Source organism: Notolepis coatsorum, assembly GCF_963971535.1.
Source record: "Notolepis coatsorum genome assembly, chromosome: 10".
Taxonomy (NCBI): Eukaryota; Metazoa; Chordata; class Actinopteri; order Aulopiformes; family Paralepididae; genus Notolepis; species Notolepis coatsorum.
The window spans coordinates 22,426,176-22,447,307 of record NC_140174.1 but is presented as its reverse complement, the minus strand read 5'-3'; the positions used below and the strand labels follow the sequence as shown (position 1 = coordinate 22,447,307).

Sequence of the window (21,132 nt, the reverse complement as noted above, 5' to 3'; positions counted from 1 at the left end):
CTCTTGGAACAGATGAGGAGCATCACAGGACAACAGGCCGCCGCGTTCCCCGCACTCTTTCTGTGCATAAGTGGACAGTGCTGGATCAGTGAGGAAGAAAGAAAAAAAAAACACCAAGCATAAAAGCCGATGCTGTACAAAGGGGCGTAAACATAGTCGACAGGAAACCCATGAGAATATAGCGGTAGTGGACAGGAAACCCATGAGAATATAGCCGTAGTGGACACTGTATATTCGCTGACCTTTGCGGATCTGTAATGTTTACGACGTTGGCAAGTCTGGTGAACGATAAACAAACTAAAGAATACTTAGAGAGAAAAGACGAGAGGGATTTAGAAAAGAAACCAACTCCGGCAGAAATGTGACTTGTGTGTGTAAGCCCTTTTTAAAAGTACCACCCCCGATGTACTGTAAAAACGTTGGTTCACTTTTCAGCCCCTGATAATGGACCCCCTTTTCTTTGACGAAAAGAACATATACTGCATTTGTATTTCCCCCTCTGTAGTGATTCAGAACAAACAGAACGTCACCTTTGATTGCCTTCCCCTCGAGTGATTATTTACACACACACAAAAAACGCAAGTACTGGAATACTGACATCTTATTAGGATCCATGCTTCCACATCCTTCAGCTTGAATATATTTACTGGTACAGGAGAGAGAAAAAAATATTTGGCCGGGACTAATGTTTGGCTAGATGCTGGTCCGCCGTGTACAAATAAACCGCTCTCCCAAATACGAGCTGACAGATACACGTTCCAATACATATTACTTACGCCCAATCTGTCCGGGTGAATCAATAGTCGCTTAGCGGTCGACTTTTATTCATATCTCCTGACTGTTATAACCTAAAGCTAACTTGCCAAAACCTGCCATTGGAGATCAATAACAAACACGAGGCTATGAATCTGTGTCTGGGTAAGAAATAAGAACAAGTCATTTTCGTTATTGGGTAGAGAGTGGATGTGTGTCTGTGTGTGTGTGTGTGTGTGTGTGTGTGTGTGTGTGTGTGTGTGTGTGTGTGTGTGTGTGTGCGTGTGCGATAGCCTCCTTTGATCAATTGTAAATGGTTATCTGATAAAGGCGTGCCAGACCCCTCTGACTATATCAATAATTCAGAGCCGTCAGTTTTATCGCTATCTAGTGTTGATTTAAAGTCCCCCGTCCTGCTTCTTGTGCCACTGCAGACTGAGTCTCCTGGCACAACGTGGAACCCCCGTCTGATTCATCTCCGGGTTTCCTTAGATTAACGGAACACGGTGAAGAGCTGGTATTATATACCCCCCCATGGCCACCGTTCCAGATACGGTCCCCACACTCTCTCTCTCTCTCTCTCTCTCGCTGATGAAAAGATTCCATGTCGACGTTACGGTGGGAGTTTTGTTCTTCCTATAGTCACTGGTGCCAGATCCACTGAACACAAGAGAAGCCGGATTTCAGCTGAGCTTCTCTGAAGACGACTCTTCCACCCTCTGTGTTTAACGGGGATCTCTCTCTCTCTCTCTCTCTCTCTCTCTCTCTCTCTCTCTCTCTCTCTCTCTCTCTCTCTCTCTCTCTCTCTTCAGTCAAGCCGAGAAGAACTTGGCCATCATCCCAAGATAAAACATCTCTCTCTCTCTATATATATATATATTCCACTCTCTCTATCTTTCTCATATATGCAACATCTCTCCATCTCTTTGGTTCTCTCTCTCTCTCTCTCTCTCTCTCTCTCTCTCTCTCTCTCTCTCTCTCTCTCTCTCTCACTCCATCTATATTTTTATCTCCTCTCTCCCACCATCTCTCTCCAGGCACTGATTTGTTCCACTAGCTGTCTTGCATGCTGATGCGTACTGGTGCCAGATTACGTCCTTGACCTCACCTTGGGATCGAAGACATCAAAATGCCGCTCGTCAGGAATGTGTACTCTTAGGTGGCAAGAACAGAAGAGCTTAGGGCAGCGTTCCTGTCACCCACATCGTTATAATCATCAGTGTAGGTCTTACAGTCACTCGAGTCACACACTGTACGTACAAAGGCAACCGAGGAGGCTTATGGAATATCGACGGAATATCATTACAGCGTCTGCGCTGAACAAAGTGCCAAATCTCATTCGACTGGGCGCCGTTAATACTGCATGACTTGGGGCTGCGCGGTTGGCTGGCCTGATTCCAGATACCGCTCCTGATCAATGTGCTGGTGAAGCGATGTGCCGCCACGACTCAGGAACCGCCTGAGAGCAGAGAACTGAGAGCCGGGGCCTGATTCTTGGTAATTAGGCCAATCGCGCCTCCACTCCTCATTTGGCTTCCATTCAGCCAGGCAGAATGAGCAGAACCGAAGAAGAAGGAGAAGAAAAAAAATAACGTTGCTTTCTGGCTGGTACTGCAGTCCGGGGCAATCAGGGACCGCGCGGGGCTGGAGGGAGGGAGGGAGGGAGGGAGGGAGGGAGGGAGGGAGGGAGGGAGGGGGTTGGGGGGGATGAGCTCACGTCAGATTTATAACGCAGCGCACTCGTACCTCGCAGGTGGCTGTCATGGAGAGAGGAGATAAGAGGGAGAGGATGGGGCTAGAGGTTACTGGTGCCGCTGGGATAGCTATTACTTTCTCTATGTGAACTGGGAACGATGCGTTTAAGCAACTGGCTAAGAGGGATGAGGATTAAGAAGAAAGAAAATGCGAAAATGCTATGTGACGGGCGCGAGACGATAAGGGGCGGGGCAATCATGGCTGCAGCTCTGCAGTTCTGCCTTCGCCACAAAGTCACTCAGGACTTCACAATGATTGCGTGAATGATCCCTTAACTGTCAGGGGGCGACAGTGGCTCGGGAGGTAAAGCAGTCTTCTGGTAATCCAGAGGTTCCCGGTTTGATTCCTGCTCCTCCCAGGCAACACGTCGAAGTGTCCTCGAGCAAGACACTTAACCCCTAACTGCTCCCGATGAGCAGGTTGGCACCTTGCATGGTCGCCTCCGCCGTCGGTGTGCGAATGTGTGAGTGAATGGGTGAATGTGAGGAACAAATTGTAAAGCGATTTGGATAAAAGAGATATATAAATGCACCATTTACCATTTTAACAAACCCACCCCAGAGGCTCGAATGGGAACAGCCAGAAACATTAACAGACTTAAGCAGTTTTTTTTGGACTGCGTCCTTTGGTCTGTCCTCAGGACTGTTTGACTGTCTCTCGGCTGCTATCTGAACCCACTCCGATACCCTGCGGACCGCGTCCCAATACCCTGCGGACCGCGCCCCGATACCGTGCAGACCGCGACCAGGACAGCGGTGGACCTCTACTCGCTATCAGGTTATGTGCCTCAAATAGATTCGCTATCAGCTCTATCTTTAATCTTTCAAAATGTTCAGTTGCTATCGCTATCAGCTCTATCTTTAATCTTTCAAAATGTACAGTTGCTATCGCTATCAGCTCTATCTTTAATCTTTCAAAATGTTCAGTTGCTATCGCTATCAGCTCTATCTTTAATCTTTCAAAATGTTCAGTTGCTATCGCTATCAGCTCTATCTTTAATCTTTCAAAATGTTCAGTTGCTATCGCTATCAGCTCTATCTTTAATTTTTCAAAATGTTCAGTTGCTATTGCATGCACTCATCTGTGTTTCACTTACACACATGAGTGCATGCTTACCAACTGTCCGTCTGCAACACTACTATCACCGACATCTAAGAAGGGAGATGCCCCCTTGAATGGCCCTTCTAAGGTTTCTCTCCTCCACACTGCCTGTGGTGCATTTTCCCCTATTGTTAGGTTTTAGTGAGTTTTTCCTTACCTTCGCGTGGGGTATGTCTGGGAGTGTTTGCATTCATTCATTTATTTGCATTTATTTTAAATTTGTTGGACCTTATGGTGTTCTTGTTTTGTTCTTGACTTATTGTGATGTTTCTTCTTGACTTGTTTAAAGAAGACGTGTCCGGCCCATGGGGACATTGACGTGTGTTGTCGGGCCTTACGAATAAATTTGATTTGATTTGATTTATGTGGCGGACGGGTGAGAGGGTTTCTGTTTACCGACTGCTTCCGCCACTCCGGCTGCTCACCGATCGTTCCAGCTGTTGCCCCTCAGAGCCGGCTGAGCTTTAAGGTTTGAGCGGCGCAGCGGCGGACGAGGACGTTTCATATTTCCAGATTTCCGCATCGCTGGGTTAAGTCAATTGGCTCCGATGATGTGCGACCTGAACGAACATTGACCTGTTTTTCAAGTCGGGCTTCCCCACCAGCTGAGTAACAAAGGAGGAGGTGAAGAAGAAGAAGAGAAAAGGGGGCTTGGAATAAAAGCATTACCAAAAAAAATATATACATACAAATGGGTTACTGTATAGACTCTTTCAACTTGAAGACGTGGACATTCTAAAAGGGACCTGGCTTTATTTCCGTCGATGGCAGACGGGAAATAAACTCGGGGGTGCAAGCTGTTCCCTATTGGGACGGAATTCCACTGAAACCATCTATGAGATCAGGAATTCGGGTAACAACCAGGAGTGGAGACATGGACCCAAAGTGCAGGGAGGAGATACCGGAGGCAGATGACGAAGGGGGGGGGAACCAACAGCGGTGTTTTTAATGCCGAAGCGGGCAGGCGGGTACAGGATAAGTAGTGGAAAGGTACTGACGGGCTTCACTGGCAGACCAACATCTACTGTAAGTAGCGGCTAGTAACGAAACACCAGGGGAACATCGACTGATGTACAAGCTCCGACTGACAGGGGGTTAACAGACACACGTTACACAAAGGGGGTTATGACTGATTGACAACAGCTGGGGGTGATGATGATGACAGATCATGAACAGCTGGTGTAGGGAGGGAGACACACAATTGACACCTGCAGGACCTGGGTGGAAACACACAGAGAGGCTGGGGAAACCAGCGGGGAGAGACGGACAGAGAGACAGGGGCAGGACACTGCCTGGTTCATTGTTCAGTATGCTTGAACAGAGTTTCGTCTCATGTGTAGACAATATTCATAGTTCAATGCCATAGCAACAGTAGTTTCACACACACACACACACACAGACACACACACACACACAGACACACACAGACACACACACACACACACACACACACACACACACACACACACAAACACACAAACACTGTGTTTCAAAAAGGTCGTACAAGGTTACAAAACTGCAAATGGAGATACTGTACATTTTTTTGGCACACGGAATCAATCACATATATTTCTTGTTAGAACCAACGCACATGAAGAAAACAATCTCCAATCTTCTGAAAAGGGGGAGGGGGGGGGGGGGGTCGTTACTCATAGTCTCACTATCCTCGTCACCACGGTGATGTGACCGCGTGACCACGTGACATCACACAGAAGATTGACAATGTCCCCCCGTATGTCTTTCTCGCAGATCTTCCCGAACTGAACATTTGTCACTTTCCCTCTCATTGAGGGAGGTGAGGAAGGAGAAACGAAGAAGGAAAGAAAGAAAAAGAGAGAAAAGGGGATATATATATATATATATATAGATATATATATATAAACAAACAAACAAACATGATATCAGTCATCGCTACAAAGGGCCAGGGTCTGGAGCTCAACACTGTGTATGAGGAACAACAGGTCCAGTGACGGTACGCTGGAGACGGAGCGAGTCTCTCTCTCTCTCTCTCTCTCTCTCTCTCTCTGGCTGTGCTGAGATCAGCTTCAGGGACGGTACGCTGGAGACGGAGGGAGTCTCTCTCTCTCTGGCTGCGCTGAGATCAGCTTCTCCGCAGCAGGGGAACACAGCTTCAGGGAACAGGCAGAAGACACTGCCCATGCCGAAGGACCCGAATACAGCGCTGAGTGCAGAGTGTTTGAGTCTGTGTGTGTGTGTGTGTGTGTGTGTGCGTGTGTGTGTGTGTGTGTGTGTGTGTGTGTGTGTGTGTGTGTGTGTGTGTGTGTGTGTGTGTGTGTGTGTGTGTGTGTGTGTGTGTGTGTGTGTGCGTGCGCGTGTGCGTGCGTGCGCGTGTGCGTGCGTGTGCGTGTGTGTGTGTGTGTGTGCGTGTGTGTGTTTGTGTGCATAGACGCCTGATCTTCATGCTCTAACGACCTCTCGTGTCGTCATCAAATGGCAACCCTGTGAGACCCACGGTTGCAAAATTACAACGTCACGTTTAGCTTTTAGCTATTTAAAAGAAGTCTGTACATTTTTGTTAAAACATTTTTGACCACATTTACGTAGTCAATGGGTCCTGTTGTTCAGCCTCACAATGCTATTGGATAGTAAAATGTGTTTATAGGTCCCACATTCCAGCCGCTGAAGTTGCTAATGTCAATATTAATTTGGGCCTTACAGGGTAAAAGGAGGCTCCACAGCATGGAGGAGGGCTCTGTGTTTCCTCGTCGCCCCGCACACAAAGCAGTTTTGCTCAGTTTTATAATTTCCCAAAACCAAAACCAAAAAAAAAGTATAACGACAACCCTTGTATCAAAACATTTTACACGACTAAACTGACCCGGTTGTTTTTATTTGAATTTAAATTCATGAGCCTCTGGTCCTCCTGGGGGCCGGTAATACAGGTCCATAATGTGCGTTTGACATTTGAAAATATAGAATTTTCTCTCCCCAACTCACAGATTAAGAGCGACCTTTATGCGTTTAACATCCCAGGGCAGTGCTTTCGTGTTACGAAGCCCTTATACACCTGCCGTCTACAACCTGGAGCCCTCAACCTGTGTCCGTGTGAACGGAGGAGCAGATAAAAGCATGTGGTTTCCTCCTTTCATCGCGCCGAAGAAGCGTGGGGTAAAAAAAGAAAAAAGGGTCAACCTTTCAGGAATTAAAGCAAAATGGACCTCGTTCTCAGATTGACACCTGTGTATTTTTCAAGTTACACATCAGGGCTGTGAATGGGTTTTATTGACCATATGGACACGGCGGAATAGTTTATACCTAGCTACTCATAGTGGTCAAATAAAAAGGCCATATGTGTATATGACGGCGGGTGCCATCCTTCGGATGAGACGCTAAACCGAGGTCCTGACTGAATTCGGTCATTGAAGAACCCAGGACGCCTATCGTAAAGATGGAAACTAGCCGTGGCTATAATCTGGCTTGTTTACAAGCTTTTTTGTAATACATTGTTGTAATGCATTGGAGTTTTGTTCATTAACTTGCACTGTCCTTTCCCAAATAAACATATCAAATCAAATCAAATCAAATCAACTCTCTCAAATCCAAAATCTACGAGTGCTAAAACTCAACCATGTGATGTCGTCAAGTATAAAGTTTGGAGCTGCTTCATAGACAATCCAGGGAAAGACGGTAAAGGTGACCCAGGAGAATGTTCTGATTATACATGTGCATTTCCATTTTTATAAAGATTTTATATAATAATATACGGTTTATATATGTGGGTCCATAAAATCACTCCTATTCATTGTCAGTAGAGCAGCTCCAGACATTATGCTTGATGACATCGCAAGTTTGAGTATCGATCCTCTGGCTTCTGGCTTCGGGAGAGAGCAGCTCATGTTCACAAATATTGACTTTCCTAGACCATGGAAATAACATATTGGAATTCTTAATTTGTGTTGTGTATTGTTCCCCTTTAAGTGAAACCTAGAAAATTACCCAAATCAGAGAAACCACATAAAGGTTTTTCCCCTGACAGCAAAACGTATATATATATACACACGGCTCGGTTAGATAACGAGATGAGCCCACCTCTGTGAGCCTGTGCGACGACTCGAGTGGATCCTGTAGTACCTTTTGAGAGACACAGCTTAATCTTTATTCTACAGTAGATCAGTATATAAACGCACACAGTTTATCCGCCGGCTTTAAAAGTTTTGTTTGGAGGTTATACAAACACGTCTCCACTTCTAATAACACATCGGCCTCTACAGCGAGCGACTCCAAGCCTCGGAGACGCTAGTTTGTTATGGCCTAGTTTGTTATGGTGTCTTACTTACGTTGCTGTCAGAAAACGGAGATATTTTTAGCCCCCCCCCCTCCTCGTTTCATCCCACATTTCCCGGTCAGCTAGCTTGTCACTCCGGCTTAGAAGCGGAGCGAGTGTGAAGCGGAGGGAAAAAAGGACATGTGTGCAGCAGAAAATCAGGAGTGGGGGCTGTGAGAAACTCACGTTTACTCCTCCCAATAAGCTAATTGAGGGAGCAGCTGCTTTGTCTGCTCCGATGCTCAGGCGCCTATGCATCTGTGTGTACGTACGTATGTGCGTGTATGTATGTATGTGTGTGTGTGTGTGTTTCCGTACGCCCCTGCGCGCATGTCCGAATGGTGCTCCATCCGAGGGAACTCTGTGAGACGCGGTACCGTCCAGCTGCTGCCTCTGCGTCTCTTTATCCCCCCCCCCCCGGGCCAGCTGTCACCGAGCGGGAGGAGATCAGAACGCAACGATGCCAGCTTCCTCTCTTACGCTCTTGTGACTCCCCCAGGAAACAAAAATAAAAAAAAAGGGGCAACCTTTTTAGCTGTGGAACTTTCAAAGAACATCCTCCGCAGTAAAAGGCCCCCTGTGCGCTCGTAAACTGTAGCCCGTATAACCCAAAGCCCTCGGCGTGTGGTGGTCTCAGTGACGTAGGATGAGCAGTACTGGTAGTATTGTTTCTTCTGTGCCATTTTGTTAGCTTAGATACGTTGAGCTCTTGCTTTGTGCCTCATACGGGTACACACTCTATTCCCCCTTTGATACCAAGCTGCATTATTGACCAGTCATTCTTCTCCAGTTGATCCCTTATATTGCTTGTCAGGTTTGGTTCACAAAGTCAATCCGTGGAAAATGTCAGCGGTACTCTGTGTTTTCCTTTTGTTATTTGTTGCGTAATCGGCACACTGCAATGCTTTCATATTGTTATCGTTACACAATGGATATTGGCTCCGACGCGATGCTCAAATATCATCCCAAGTGTACACAGACGACACAATCTCTGCTCTCCGTTGGCGCTTTGTTGTCATGGTAACAGATGCCGCCAACCCCCGCTCCCCCGGTCTCCGTCTGCACTCTCGACAACAAAGGGTCCGTTCGGTGCTTTCGCCACCGGTGGAAACAAGGACCGTTGGACGTGGCGACAGACGTGGCAGCGCAGCCCCACTACTGAGGGGGGGGGGTGGGGTGGGGTTGCGACGACCGTTTTCTCCCCAGTAGCGAGACACCGAAACGTAGGGCTTCAAATAAACACACACACCCCCGCATGGTAGGTCGCCCCCTCGAGTCGATACCTCCTCTCTCTCTCTCTCAGGTTTCCCCCTTGTAGCTTGTACTCGTGCGACCACTACACACACTCTCCTTCGCTCTCCCTCAGCCTCTCCCCTCCGCCCCTCCCTCGCTCACACGGTCACCTCCGTCTTACTGTTTGTGACGAAGTAGGGCTGTGTGGGGAGGAAGTGCTGGCTGTGGCTGTGGGCCCTGCTGCTGCTGCCGTGGAGCTGGTTCTGCTCCAGCACCACGCACTGGGGCCTCTTGTGGCCGTAGGCCTTCCTCCGCCCCACCGTCTCAGTCCCGTCCCACGCCTTCAGGCCCGCCCCCGTCCCCGGGCCCGCCCCTCCCAGGGTGTTGGAGCTGTACGCCAGCGGGTGTCCCATGGTGCCCGAGCCGGAGGCGATGGCGGCCCCCCGGGACAGCGCCATAGACGAGCTGCCCGGCACCGTCCCCGTCATGTGCGCCATCGAGGGGGCCCCGAGTCCTGGCCCCTTGCTACTGTGGCTGTGAGCGTGACTGTGGACGCCATGGGCGCCGTGGCTGTGGCTGGCTTTGGGCCTCTGGCCGCTCTGTTTGAGTCCTCCGCCTCCTCCCATTCCTCCACCTCCTCCCATTCCTCCGCCTCCTCCCATTCCTCCGCCTCCTCCCATTCCCCCACCTCCTCCCATTCCTCCTCCTCCCATTCCTCCACCTCCCATCCCGCTACCTCCCATTCCTCCTCCTCCCATTCCTCCACCTCCCATCCCGCTACCTCCCATTCCTCCACCTCCCATCCCACTACCTCCCATCCCACTACCTCCCATTCCTCCACCTCCCATTCCTCCTCCTCCCATCCCACTACCTCCCATTCCTCCACCTCCCATTCCTCCTCCTCCCATCCCACTACCTCCCATTCCTCCGCCTAGTCCCATTCCTCCGCCTAGTCCCATTCCTCCGCCTAGTCCCATTCCTCCACCTAGTCCCATTCCTCCACCTCCTCCCATCCCTCCACCTCCTCCACGCCTCTCCGAGGGCAGGGTGGAGACGGACGTGATGCCGGGCATCTCTGTGATGTACGTGGCCACCGGCTCCGGGCTTAGTGGGCCCAGGGAGGTCATGGGGGTCATGGAGGTCATGGGGGTCATGGACGTGTGTGTCAGCTGGGTCATGGGGTGGGAGCCCATGGGATTGGAGGTCATGGAGTTAGAGGCCATGGGGTTGTTGGTCATCGGAGGACTCATGGAGGACATGTTGCCCATGGTGGACATGTTGACCATGGTGGACATGTTGCCCATGGAGGACATGTTGCCCATGGAGGACATGTTGCCCATGGAGGACATGTTGCCCATGGAGGGTCTCATGCTGCTCATGGGTTGCATGGGCAGGCCTCCCTTGCTGGGCAGCTCCACCATCAGACGCCGCTTGTTGTAGAGCTCCGCGTTGTACTTGGCAGCTGTGGGAGGAGAGAGACAGAGAAGATGTTAACGGAGAAGATGAGGAGGAGAAAGACAATAATTGCAGAGGAGCACAGCAGCTGAAGGCTGGGCTCATTGAAGGAATCTGTGTGTATAATCTGTCTGTCTTGTCCCTTTTTCTCAGAGCATTGAAGAAAGTCGAAAATAAAAACAAATAGTGGAAAATGATTACCATTGACTTTTCTTTCAACAATGAAAGCGATTGAAAGACACAAAAGATAGCAAAAAGTCCCTATTTACTATTTACTTAGGAAATAGGTGCTATTGGTCAAAGCTCTTGAAGTGCAAAGACAAACAGAGACAAAGTGCAAAGACACAGACTCTCCAATCATTGTACTAGAAAGCGGGTCATAGAATTGCAGCCTAAAAGGAAAACACATTAAAATCCATGCACCTCAAAGTTGTACTTAAGTACAGTACTTGAGTAAAAATACTTTATGCAAACGTCTGCAAACGTCCCTCTCGCAGCCCAGTTTATGGAACTCTGTGACTCTGGGACATCGAATCTGAGGAAACTCCCATCCTTGTGGTAGAGAGACTACAGTATGACAGCGTGAGGCTCTGTGGACTTTTTAAACTGGGTGCCATCTCCCCATAAAGACTTATTAATGAGGTCTCCTCCTCTATGGTTAGGGTGACCATATTTTGATTTCCAAAAGAGGACATGCTGCCCCCCCAGCCTCGAGATACGTATTGATACTCAACGTTTACTCAAAGATGCATTATTGTTTTAATATATTTAAAGTATGCCTCCTCTGTATGGATATACAATTATTATTTATATTATTTGACTGTATATAACACAACAATATCTCTCTATAAACAAAGACACACCAAACCAAAGTTACTCAACAATCAACATGCTTGATTATGCCTAAAATTATCTGACAAATCTCAATGGCACAATAATAACTTAAAAATCAACCTGTAACAAAATAATAGCTCTCTTTTCAAGTCTTACTGGACAAAAATAAATAACAAAATATATGAAATAATAGAAAATCCAGCTTTAACAAATATCAGCTGCTGAGGTCAGATAGACGCCTGCGAACCCCAGCTACTAGGACGGAGAGGCTTAGGCTAAGCTTCTTCCCCCAGGCCATCAGAGCCTTGAACAATGAACATTGAGAGACACAGAAACTGAACTATCCACACACAAGCACACACAAGCACATACACGACACGCACGCTGAGCACGCTCACACACTAGCAGCCACTTTAACACTCATGCCGCACACACGCACACTTATGGCCAGAGGAAAGGCCACTTTAAAGTAGTATAACATCAGGAACAGTGTATTGCACTACTAAAGCTACCTAGCATGTCCTATGTGCTCTGTAAATACTAATGTACAGATACCGAGATGGCACACCATGTACCTGTTTATTGCACTGTTTTATTGGATTCTATTAATATGTTGTACCACTGTATTTTTATTGGATTCTATTATATGTTGTACCACTGTATTGCACATCGTCGCGGGCAAGACCAGCCGCATTTCATTGTATACCTGTATGCCGTGACAATTAAAACTCTTGACTTGACTTGACTTGACTATCTCTTTGTATCTTGTCAACATCTGTATCATCCTCTCAATGCCTGGGAACAATGACAGCCACCTTGTCTTGCTGTGAGAAAGCATCCTTCTGTATTCAATGTCAACTAAATCACAGTACTCCTTCAGGCTCTCAGTGCACACAGTGTAAATGTGGAAGTACTGGTAGATTTTGAACATGATATTCTCAAGGTCAACATCTATTGTGTCTGCCCCATGATGAACACAATTATTCAATATGTGTGCTGGGCAACCCACACCGATCAGTGTTGTTCTGCAGCAACCTCTTCCCCCTTCATCACGTCGGATTCCTCCAAGGTTTGTGTTGCAATTGTCGCCAGTAAATGCAATGCATTTTTTCAGACAAATGTTTCAATGATATATTGTGCAATGGTTTCTGCTGTCTCATTTGGTGTATTTAACCTTGATTAATTGTGTTTGCATGCCACCCCTCTTCCAGTCAAAGTACTGTATTATGATTGGGAATATTTCCACTGCTCCGTGGTTACTCCCGTCTGTAGAAACACCACAGTACTGGATTTGATTGCTTCATGTCGAGTGGGGCGCTATAACACATTGGCTTCGGTTTTAGTGCGTGCACTACTGAACTCTTTGGCAGTGTCAGAGTCTGGAAATGCCTTTTTTAGCAAGGCACTTGTGCAATCCATAGATCGGTAGCTGTTGTGATGTTTCACAGTATGAAATGCAAACGCACCCTCCACTGCATTTACTTTACAGCATCCTCTGTTTTCCCGGGTCGGTCAACTTTGCAGACAAACTCTCAACTTGCACAGCTTTTCTATGTTTGTCTGTGTCCATGTGCGCTTTAAGATCGCCTGCACCTTTATTGGACACACAAGTGTATGTGCAAGCTTTGCACACAGTGCACTCCGCCTCCCATTTGTTCCGACCGGGTCGGTACATTTGTCATTTGTCATTCATCTGTAAAAGTACATTTGCGCTTTGGCATTGTGAATGTGAGCTGCAGTCCGCTATGTCCCTGTTGAAGAGCCACGAAGTGACCCTTGTTATTATGACATCCTGGTCTCTCTGTCACTTGTATGATGTAAAGGATTAAGCATTATGTTTATTGTATATATCTGTTTTAAATCTAAGCATATGTTAAGAGAATAAGTATGGCCATGACTTAAGCGTCAGTGATTATGAAGAATGTCTTTGTGTATTCTTCCTCCTACTTATGTAACCTGAATAACTATATAAACTATAACTATACTACATTTAATGGAATATACACTATATAGTAGAGAAGCCTTCTGTTGCTGTCGGAATGTGGCCTTGAAAATGGCTCCGAGCAGAGGAGGGAATGTGGCATGGTTTTAACCCTTGCAGTCCTGGGGCAGAGAGCCATTATACATTTTAAAACTACATATATGATGTGTGAACATATCAACCAGTGATGAAATATATGTGTATGGTATATGTCTGTATTGTACATGTATATATATATATCTGTATATATCTGTATATATATATATAGGCGTACAGGCTATTCCCATTGAAGGCCGGGACCCGTGCAGAGGCAGATGGATTCCTAGGGGCTTTCCATAGCCACAAGGAATCTATTACTTTCCCAGTTACTATAACGACTAGAAGGGGAGGAGAGTTCATCCTTGCTGAATTGTGTGTTGATTGGCTGGTGGAATGACGTGACTGTATTTTTAGACCAATAATAAGATGTCTTGATATGATGCAGAACCTGGATATATAAGGCCCGGCTCGCTCGCTCCGTGTCAGATTTGAGATTTTTTGAGATCGAGATTTTTGTAGCCCCAGGCCTAGCTGAGCGGTGTAATGGAGCTAGCCTGGGTATTTTTGAGTAAACCTCCCTAGGAAGAATACTCTTTAGATTCGAAGAGCTATGCTAAGCTCTTAGTTTTTATTCTTTTTTTAAAAGATTTCTGATTTTGAGATTTCTGATTGCCATTCTTATAGCAGCAGACACGGTTGAGCGATGTATTGGAACCGAGTCTGGCTATTTTTCAGAGTGGAGTCCCTATGCCAAAACTCTGTTTTTTAGATGCAAAATGCTATGCTATGCTCACGAGAGATGTTTTGTTTTATACTTATTTTTACTGGATTGGACATTTCCAAGACAGAATCTTTGTAACTTACTTTTTCTAATTAAACCAACTTTGTTAACACTTTCCATGCCACGAGGTTAGCGCTTGAATGCCACCATCGGCGCCAATGTTATCGTTAATATCGCCTAATCTATGTTTTAAATTATGGCGATGTGTCTAATCTGCCCGTCGCTTATCAAAGAATCCTTTTCCAGTCAGTGCTGTCAAGGCAGATTGGTTTTTTATTGCTTCATTTCCGTTTGAGAGCATTTTGAAAAGCACCCGTTTTGAGGTAAAAAACAGTCCATTCTGGGCCATTCTATGATAATCGTCTTTTACTGGAATATTCCAGAACGTTGATATTTGTCTGCCTATTTATGAATAGTTTTCAAATAAACGCTAGATGATCAATATTATACGTACACGCACGCCCATTCGAGCCGCGCACGGATAATCGCCGTGTTCATTTCCTCTTGGATTTTTACAGTGAAACCGAAAGAGCCCATTTCACAAAACAGCTTATATCTTCATCAAAATGAGTCTGATTATCCTAACACTGATAACATAGATTCCTTACCTGACATCAGATGGTATCCAACTGGTATATTCCAATTCCTGATCACCATTCGAAAAAAATCGATAAGTGTATAGATCCAACGTGATACAGTAGAATTCATGATCAGCGGGGCTCAGAGGATCCATAATGAACTGTGGTAACCCCGGCTGCATCAGTGGACTGGAAAATGTGGAGTACAGGATTTTTTTCCCCATCCATTTTCATTGAGTCCATTCCAAAATCCCTTATGTCATCTGGGAGACGATAGGGGGCGTTTATTTCCACATCTGATCGCCGGCGGCACTCGGGTATACTAGGGTAGGCTCGCGTGATGCAATATGATTTCAGATCGCAAAAAAAAAAAAGAAAAAAAAAATCCGAGAAATCTCGTGAGTGGCTTTCAACGAGATATTAATAAATCCGAGAAATCTCGTGAGTGGCATGGAAAGTGTTAAAATACTTTTTACCAATTCGTGGACTGCTTTCATTGAGCTGCTTTATCACAATGTGTCACGACGCTGGCCGCGCCCTGCTCTCATCTGAGGTAACACGGTATATGTATATTCTGGAAGCCATACAGATAAAAACAATTGCTGGTTACTGCTTTTACCTAAAGTTATATAAAGGATATAATATATATATATATATCACTGTTTGTTGTTTGCAAGCGCCGGTATCTCTGTGTTCGACGGGCTCCATTGGGTTTGTGGGAAACTGAGAGTCGGGCCACTGCAGGGCCTGACGATCGGGCCACGGATTGATGGACCTGTCGAACTGATAGGAGGTTATGGGGCTTGCAAATGATTATTAGTGTTATTGCGCTAATATTACACTATTAGCAGTAGTAATACTTATTAAAAGAGTAGTAATATCATCAGGCTTACAAATGATTAGCATTACAGGCTTTTCCTAAAATGATGATAATGGTGATGATAATGATAATGATAATATAATTATTATTATTATAGGCAAGGAGTTCTCCCAGACATACATTCGGTTTATTACATACAAAGAAGAGGTTAACAACTCTTCTACGCTTATATTTCATATCAACTGGATATAACTAACTAGTGACTATGAAGTAAGCGTAATTAGGAATAGTAATTGACCCGAGAACTTGGCGAGTTTAGCACCTCGCTGGGGGATATCGGGCGGCCACAGGGCTCTATCTCGAGTAGGTGATTTGAGATAGATAGAGACATCCCGTAGGCTTTCAACATTCCCCTTCCTCTGTTTGTGTGTAGGCTGGTAAAGCTATGCCTCTCCTAAAGTGTGCAAACGGAAGTACAGGAAGTACCGGCTACAGGCTTTCCGGTTTCGACAAAACAATTATAGAAACGTGTGAAGTGCACAATATTTCCTCGTTTAAGCCACTGCAACGGCTTTGCCTGAAGAATTTACTACATGACCGGGACGACGTTCTAGCTTGTTTGCCAACAGGATTCGGGAAAAGTTTGGTCTGTTCGGAGGCAGCTTCCAGGGGAAGTACATACACCGGAAATTCACATACACACTTTCGGCCGTAGTGCTTTACCAGTCTTTATCTCACGGAGGAGATAAAACTGGGAACGCGGTTAGTTTGTGTGTGAGCGTAGTTGTAGAGTCGCCCACAAAGCTTCTCAGGGATTACGTCACACACGCAACAGACCGTAGTATTCTGTGCAATGCGCCAGTCAATTTAAGTACATGCAAACGATCCGTGAAACCCGGACATTTTCATGAATTTATAACCCCCCCCCCCCCCCCCCGGACGGCCCAGACAGGCGGTGAAAAGAGGACATGTCCGGGCAAAAGAGGACGTTTGGTCACCCTATCTATGGTACCATCTGTGTTTTCACAATGCAACAAAAACACACTTCTCTTCAGGGACACGCCATTCTAGCTAGCTTAGCCTAGCTAACAGCCTAGCTCAGCACAAATGAATTGAAGCGGATACGGACCACTAGCCTTACTATCTTAAAACTCTGGGAGAGGTGTTTTTGGCCAACAGCTAGGCTAGCTGGTCTGTATCCGCTTCTATTAATTTGTGCTAAGCTAGGCTAGCTCACAGCCAGGTAGCTTTCTACTGAACGCACAGAGAGGGAATTGGTATCCATCATCTTGTCTGACTCTGGAGAAGACAGCGAGCGTATTTCCCATAACGTCGTCATGTTCCTTTAAATCACATCCTCAAGGATAATCGGTCTCCCCGCACCTCTGCCTTCCCTACCGCATCACCGTACGCACAAGGTACGCACAAACAGCACAATGTGACCCTGACCACCCACTACGCCCCAAATTCCTCGCACTTCTCCTGTGTGTAGTCGCCTTTTTGTGTCTGTCCTCGCACTCCTCCTGTGTGTAGTCGCCTTTTTGTGTGTGTCCTCGCACTTCTCCTGTGTGTAGTCACCTTTTTGTGTCTGTCCTCGCACTCCTCCTGTGTGTAGTCGCCTTTTTGTGTTTGTCCTCGCACTCCTCCTGTGTATAGTCGCCTTTTTGTGTCTGTCCTCGCACTCCTCCTGTGTGTAGTCGCCTTTTTGTGTTTGTCCTCGCACTCCTCCTGTGTATAGTCGCCTTTTTGTGTCTGTCCTCGCACTCCTCCTGTGTGTAGTCGCCTTTTTGTGTTTGTCCTCGCACTTCTCCTGTGTGTAGTCGCCTTTTTGTGTCTGTCCTCGCACTCCTCCTGTGTGTAGTCGCCTTTTTGTGTGTCCTCGCACTTCTCCTGTGTGTAGTCGCCTTTTTGTGTGTGTCCTCGCACTTCTCCTGTGTGTAGTCACCTTTTTGTGTTTGTCCTCGCACTTCTCCTGTGTGTAGTCACCTTTTGGTGTGTGTCCTCGCACTTCTCCTGTGTGTAGTCGCCTTTTTGTGTGTGTCCTCGCACTTCTCCTGTGTGTAGTCACCTTTTTGTGTTTGTCCTCGCACTCCTCCTGTGTGTAGTCACCTTTTTGTGTGTGTCCTCGCACTTCTCCTGTGTGTAGTCGCCTTTTTGTGTTTGTCCTCGCACTTCTCCTGTGTGTAGTCGCCTTTTTGTGTTTGTCCTCGCACTCCTCCTGTGTATAGTCGCCTTTTTGTGTGTGTCCTCGCACTCCTCCTGTGTGTAGTCGCCTTTTTGTGTGTGTCCTCGCACTTCTCCTGTGTGTAGTCACCTTTTTGTGTGTGTCCTCGACTTCATGCTCGTTATTGAATGGCGGCGCCTAAAAGCGAACGAAGCCCCACTCTCTCCCCGCTGCTTCTGAGTTGATAAAGAGAGATTTATAAATCAGGAGTGGCAAACCCACGGCAAGTTTATTAGCCAAAAGAGCAGACATAAACACACGCGCACACACACACACACACACACACACACACACACACACACACACACACACGCACACACACACACACACGCACACACACGCACACACACACACACACACACACACACACACACACACACACACACACACACACACACACACACACACACACACACACACACACACACACACACACACACACACACACACACACACACACACACACACACACACACACGCATACACACAAGCACACACACACAAGCACTCGTCCGGGTTGTCGATCTTAAGACGTGAGGAATGAAACGCACCGTGGCCTCCGGACTCCTTCAGAAGGTCACTCAATCAACAGGCCTCCTCTGATACCAACAGCTGAGCAGCGACAATAAGGAATCCATATCATCCAGCCTTTGCCATTCAGCCCCCCCCCCCCCCCCCCCATCAATTCTCCTCCCACACACTCCTCCCGCTGGCAGGGGGTAGTTGCTCCTATCGTATCTGCCTGTCCAGCCCTTCGCACGATCGATTAGAAGAATCTTACTTTATTATCACATTTTCTCGCTCCTTCGTATTTTCTCCAAAAAGAGTGACGCATTCCTTTTCCGGTTCGAGGGACGAAGTTTCCAAGAAAAAGGATCATTGTTGTCTCCTTGAAGGAAGTCATCGTCACAGAACTCAGCCCACCCTCTTTTCTGATAATAGATCAATCAATAAATAAATAAATAAATAAAAGTGGAATAAAGTTATAAAGAACCGTTCGATTGGACCACAGTGATGCATGGTTTAACGAAAAAACGAATTGATTCAACGTTGCCATTTAAATGAGTGTGTATGAACATAGATTTGAGTGTGTGTGTGTGTGTGTGTGTGTGTGTGTGTGTGTGTGTGTGTGTGTGTGTGTGTGTGTGTGTGTGTGTGTGTGTGTGTGTGTGTGTGTGTGTGTGTGTGTGTGTGTGTGTGTGTGTGTGTGTGTGTGTGTGTGTGTGTGTGTGTGTGTGTGTGTGGCGTGTGTGTGTGTGTGTGTGTGTGTCTGTGTGTGTGTCTCTCTCCCGCTTCAGAGCGGTGGTGTTTAGCGCCTCTCATCTATCCCTCTCCCTGTCATTCACTGTCGCGGAGCTGCAGTCTCTCTTATCGCTGAAATATGCGTCGCCCTTTTTCTCCCCCCCGCCTGATTCACGTTCACAGTCCAGCCATTACTCTTTAGACCCTGTCGCCGCTGCGTCCTTGAAGATAAAGTTAACACACTCTGCGAGTTTGCTTTGCCGCTGTAACTATAAATCTAGTTTATCGCTCCGTGAGCAGGAGACAGGGGGGGGGGGGGAGGGGGAGGAGAGGGGGAGGGGAGGGGAGGGGGTGCCTGCCGGTACACCGCCCCGGGAATCAGGGCCCGCTCAGCCAGCCGACGGGTGAATCAATCCGGCGGAAGTCGGCGGCAGCGGCGGCGGAATCCTGACGGCGACGGCGGCGCGTGAACGCAACGCTGTGACAAAATGTGCCTCCCGTGTCCCACAGTACCTCCAGTGTCCCTCAGTACCTCCCGTGTCCCTCAGTACCTCCAGTGTCCCTCAGTACCTCCAGTGTCCCTCAGTACCTCCAGTGTCCCTCAGTACCTCCAGTGTCCCTCAGTACCTCCAGTGTCCCTCAGTACCTCCAGTGTCCCTCAGTACCTCCAGTGTCCCTCAGTACCTCCAGTGTCCCACAGTACCTCCAGTGTCCCTCAGTACCTCCAGTGTCCCTCAGTACCTCCAGTGTCTCTCAGCACCTCCAGTGTCCCACATCACCTCCAGTGTCCCTCAGTACCTCCCCTGTGTCCCTCAGTACCTCCAGTGTCCCTCATCACCTCCCCTGTGTCCCTCAGTACCTCCAGTGTCCCACATCACCTCCAGTGTCCCTCAGTACCTCCAGTGTCCCACATCACCTCCAGTGTCCCTCATCACCTCCCCTGTGTCCCTCAGTACCTCCCGTGTCCCTCAGTACCTCCCGTGTCCCTCAGTACCTCCAGTGTCCCACATCACCTCCCGTGTCCCTCAGTACCTCCCGTGTCCCTCAGTACCTCCAGTGTCCCACATCACCTCCCGTGTCCCTCAGTACCTGCAGTGTCCCTCAGTACCTCCAGTGTCCCTCAGTACCTCCAGTGTCCCTCAGTACCTCCAGTGTCCCTCAGTACCTCCAGTGTCCCTCAGTATCTCCAGTGTCCCTCAGTACCTCCAGTGTCCCTCAGTACCTCCAGTGTCCCTCATCACCTCCAGTGTCCCTCAGTACCTCCAGTGTCCCTCAGTACCTCCAGTGTCCCACATCACCTCCAGTGTCCCACAGTACCTCCAGTGTCCCTCAGTACCTCCAGTGTCCCTCAGTACCTTCAGTGTCCCACATCACCTCCCGTGTCCCTCAGTACCTCCAGTGTCCCTCAGTACCTCCAGTGTCTCTCAGTACCTCCAGTGTCCCTCAGTACCTCCAGTGTCCCTCAGTACCTCCAGTGTCCCTCAGTACCTCCAGTGTCCCTCAGTACCTCCAGTGTCCCTCAGTACCTCCAGTGTCCCACATCACCTCCAGTGTCCCTCAGTACCTCCCGTGTCCCTCAGTACCTCCAGTGTCCCTCAGTACCTCCAGTGTCCCACAGTACCTCCAGTGTCCCTCAGTACCTCCAGTGTCCCTCAGTACCTCCAGTGTCCCTCAGTACCTCCAGTGTCCCTCAGTACCTCCCGTGTCCCTCAGTACCTCCAGTGTCCCTCATTACCTCCCGTGTCCCTCAGTACCTCCCGTGTCCCTCAGTACCTCCAGTGTCCCACATCACCTCCAGTGTCCCTCAGTACCTCCAGTGTCCCTCAGTACCTCCAGTGTCCCTCAGTACCTCCAGTGTCCCTCAGTACCTCCAGTGTCCCTCAGTACCTCCAGTGTCCCTCAGTACCTCCAGTGTCCCTCAGTACCTCCAGTGTCCCTCAGTACCTCCAGTGTCCCTCAGTACCTCCCGTGTCCCTCAGTACCTCCAGTGTCCCTCAGTACCTCCAGTGTCCCTCAGTACCTCCAGTGTCCCTCAGTACCTCCAGTGTCCC

The 21,132-nt window shown here is 47.9% G+C and overlaps 1 protein-coding gene across 1 annotated transcript in view; it reads right to left on the bottom strand.

Annotated features, from left to right (window-relative positions):
• Positions 1-9,285: 9,285 nt before the first annotated feature.
• Positions 9,286-21,132, bottom strand: part of shisa9a (shisa family member 9a) — a gene marked incomplete at both ends in the record, with an annotated part of 52,549 nt that continues 40,702 nt past the window's right edge. Inside the window, 2 exon segments of the mRNA XM_084322959.1 lie at positions 9,286-9,755; positions 10,158-10,589. Of these exon segments, the coding sequence (XP_084179085.1) occupies positions 9,286-9,755; positions 10,158-10,589 (902 nt within the window).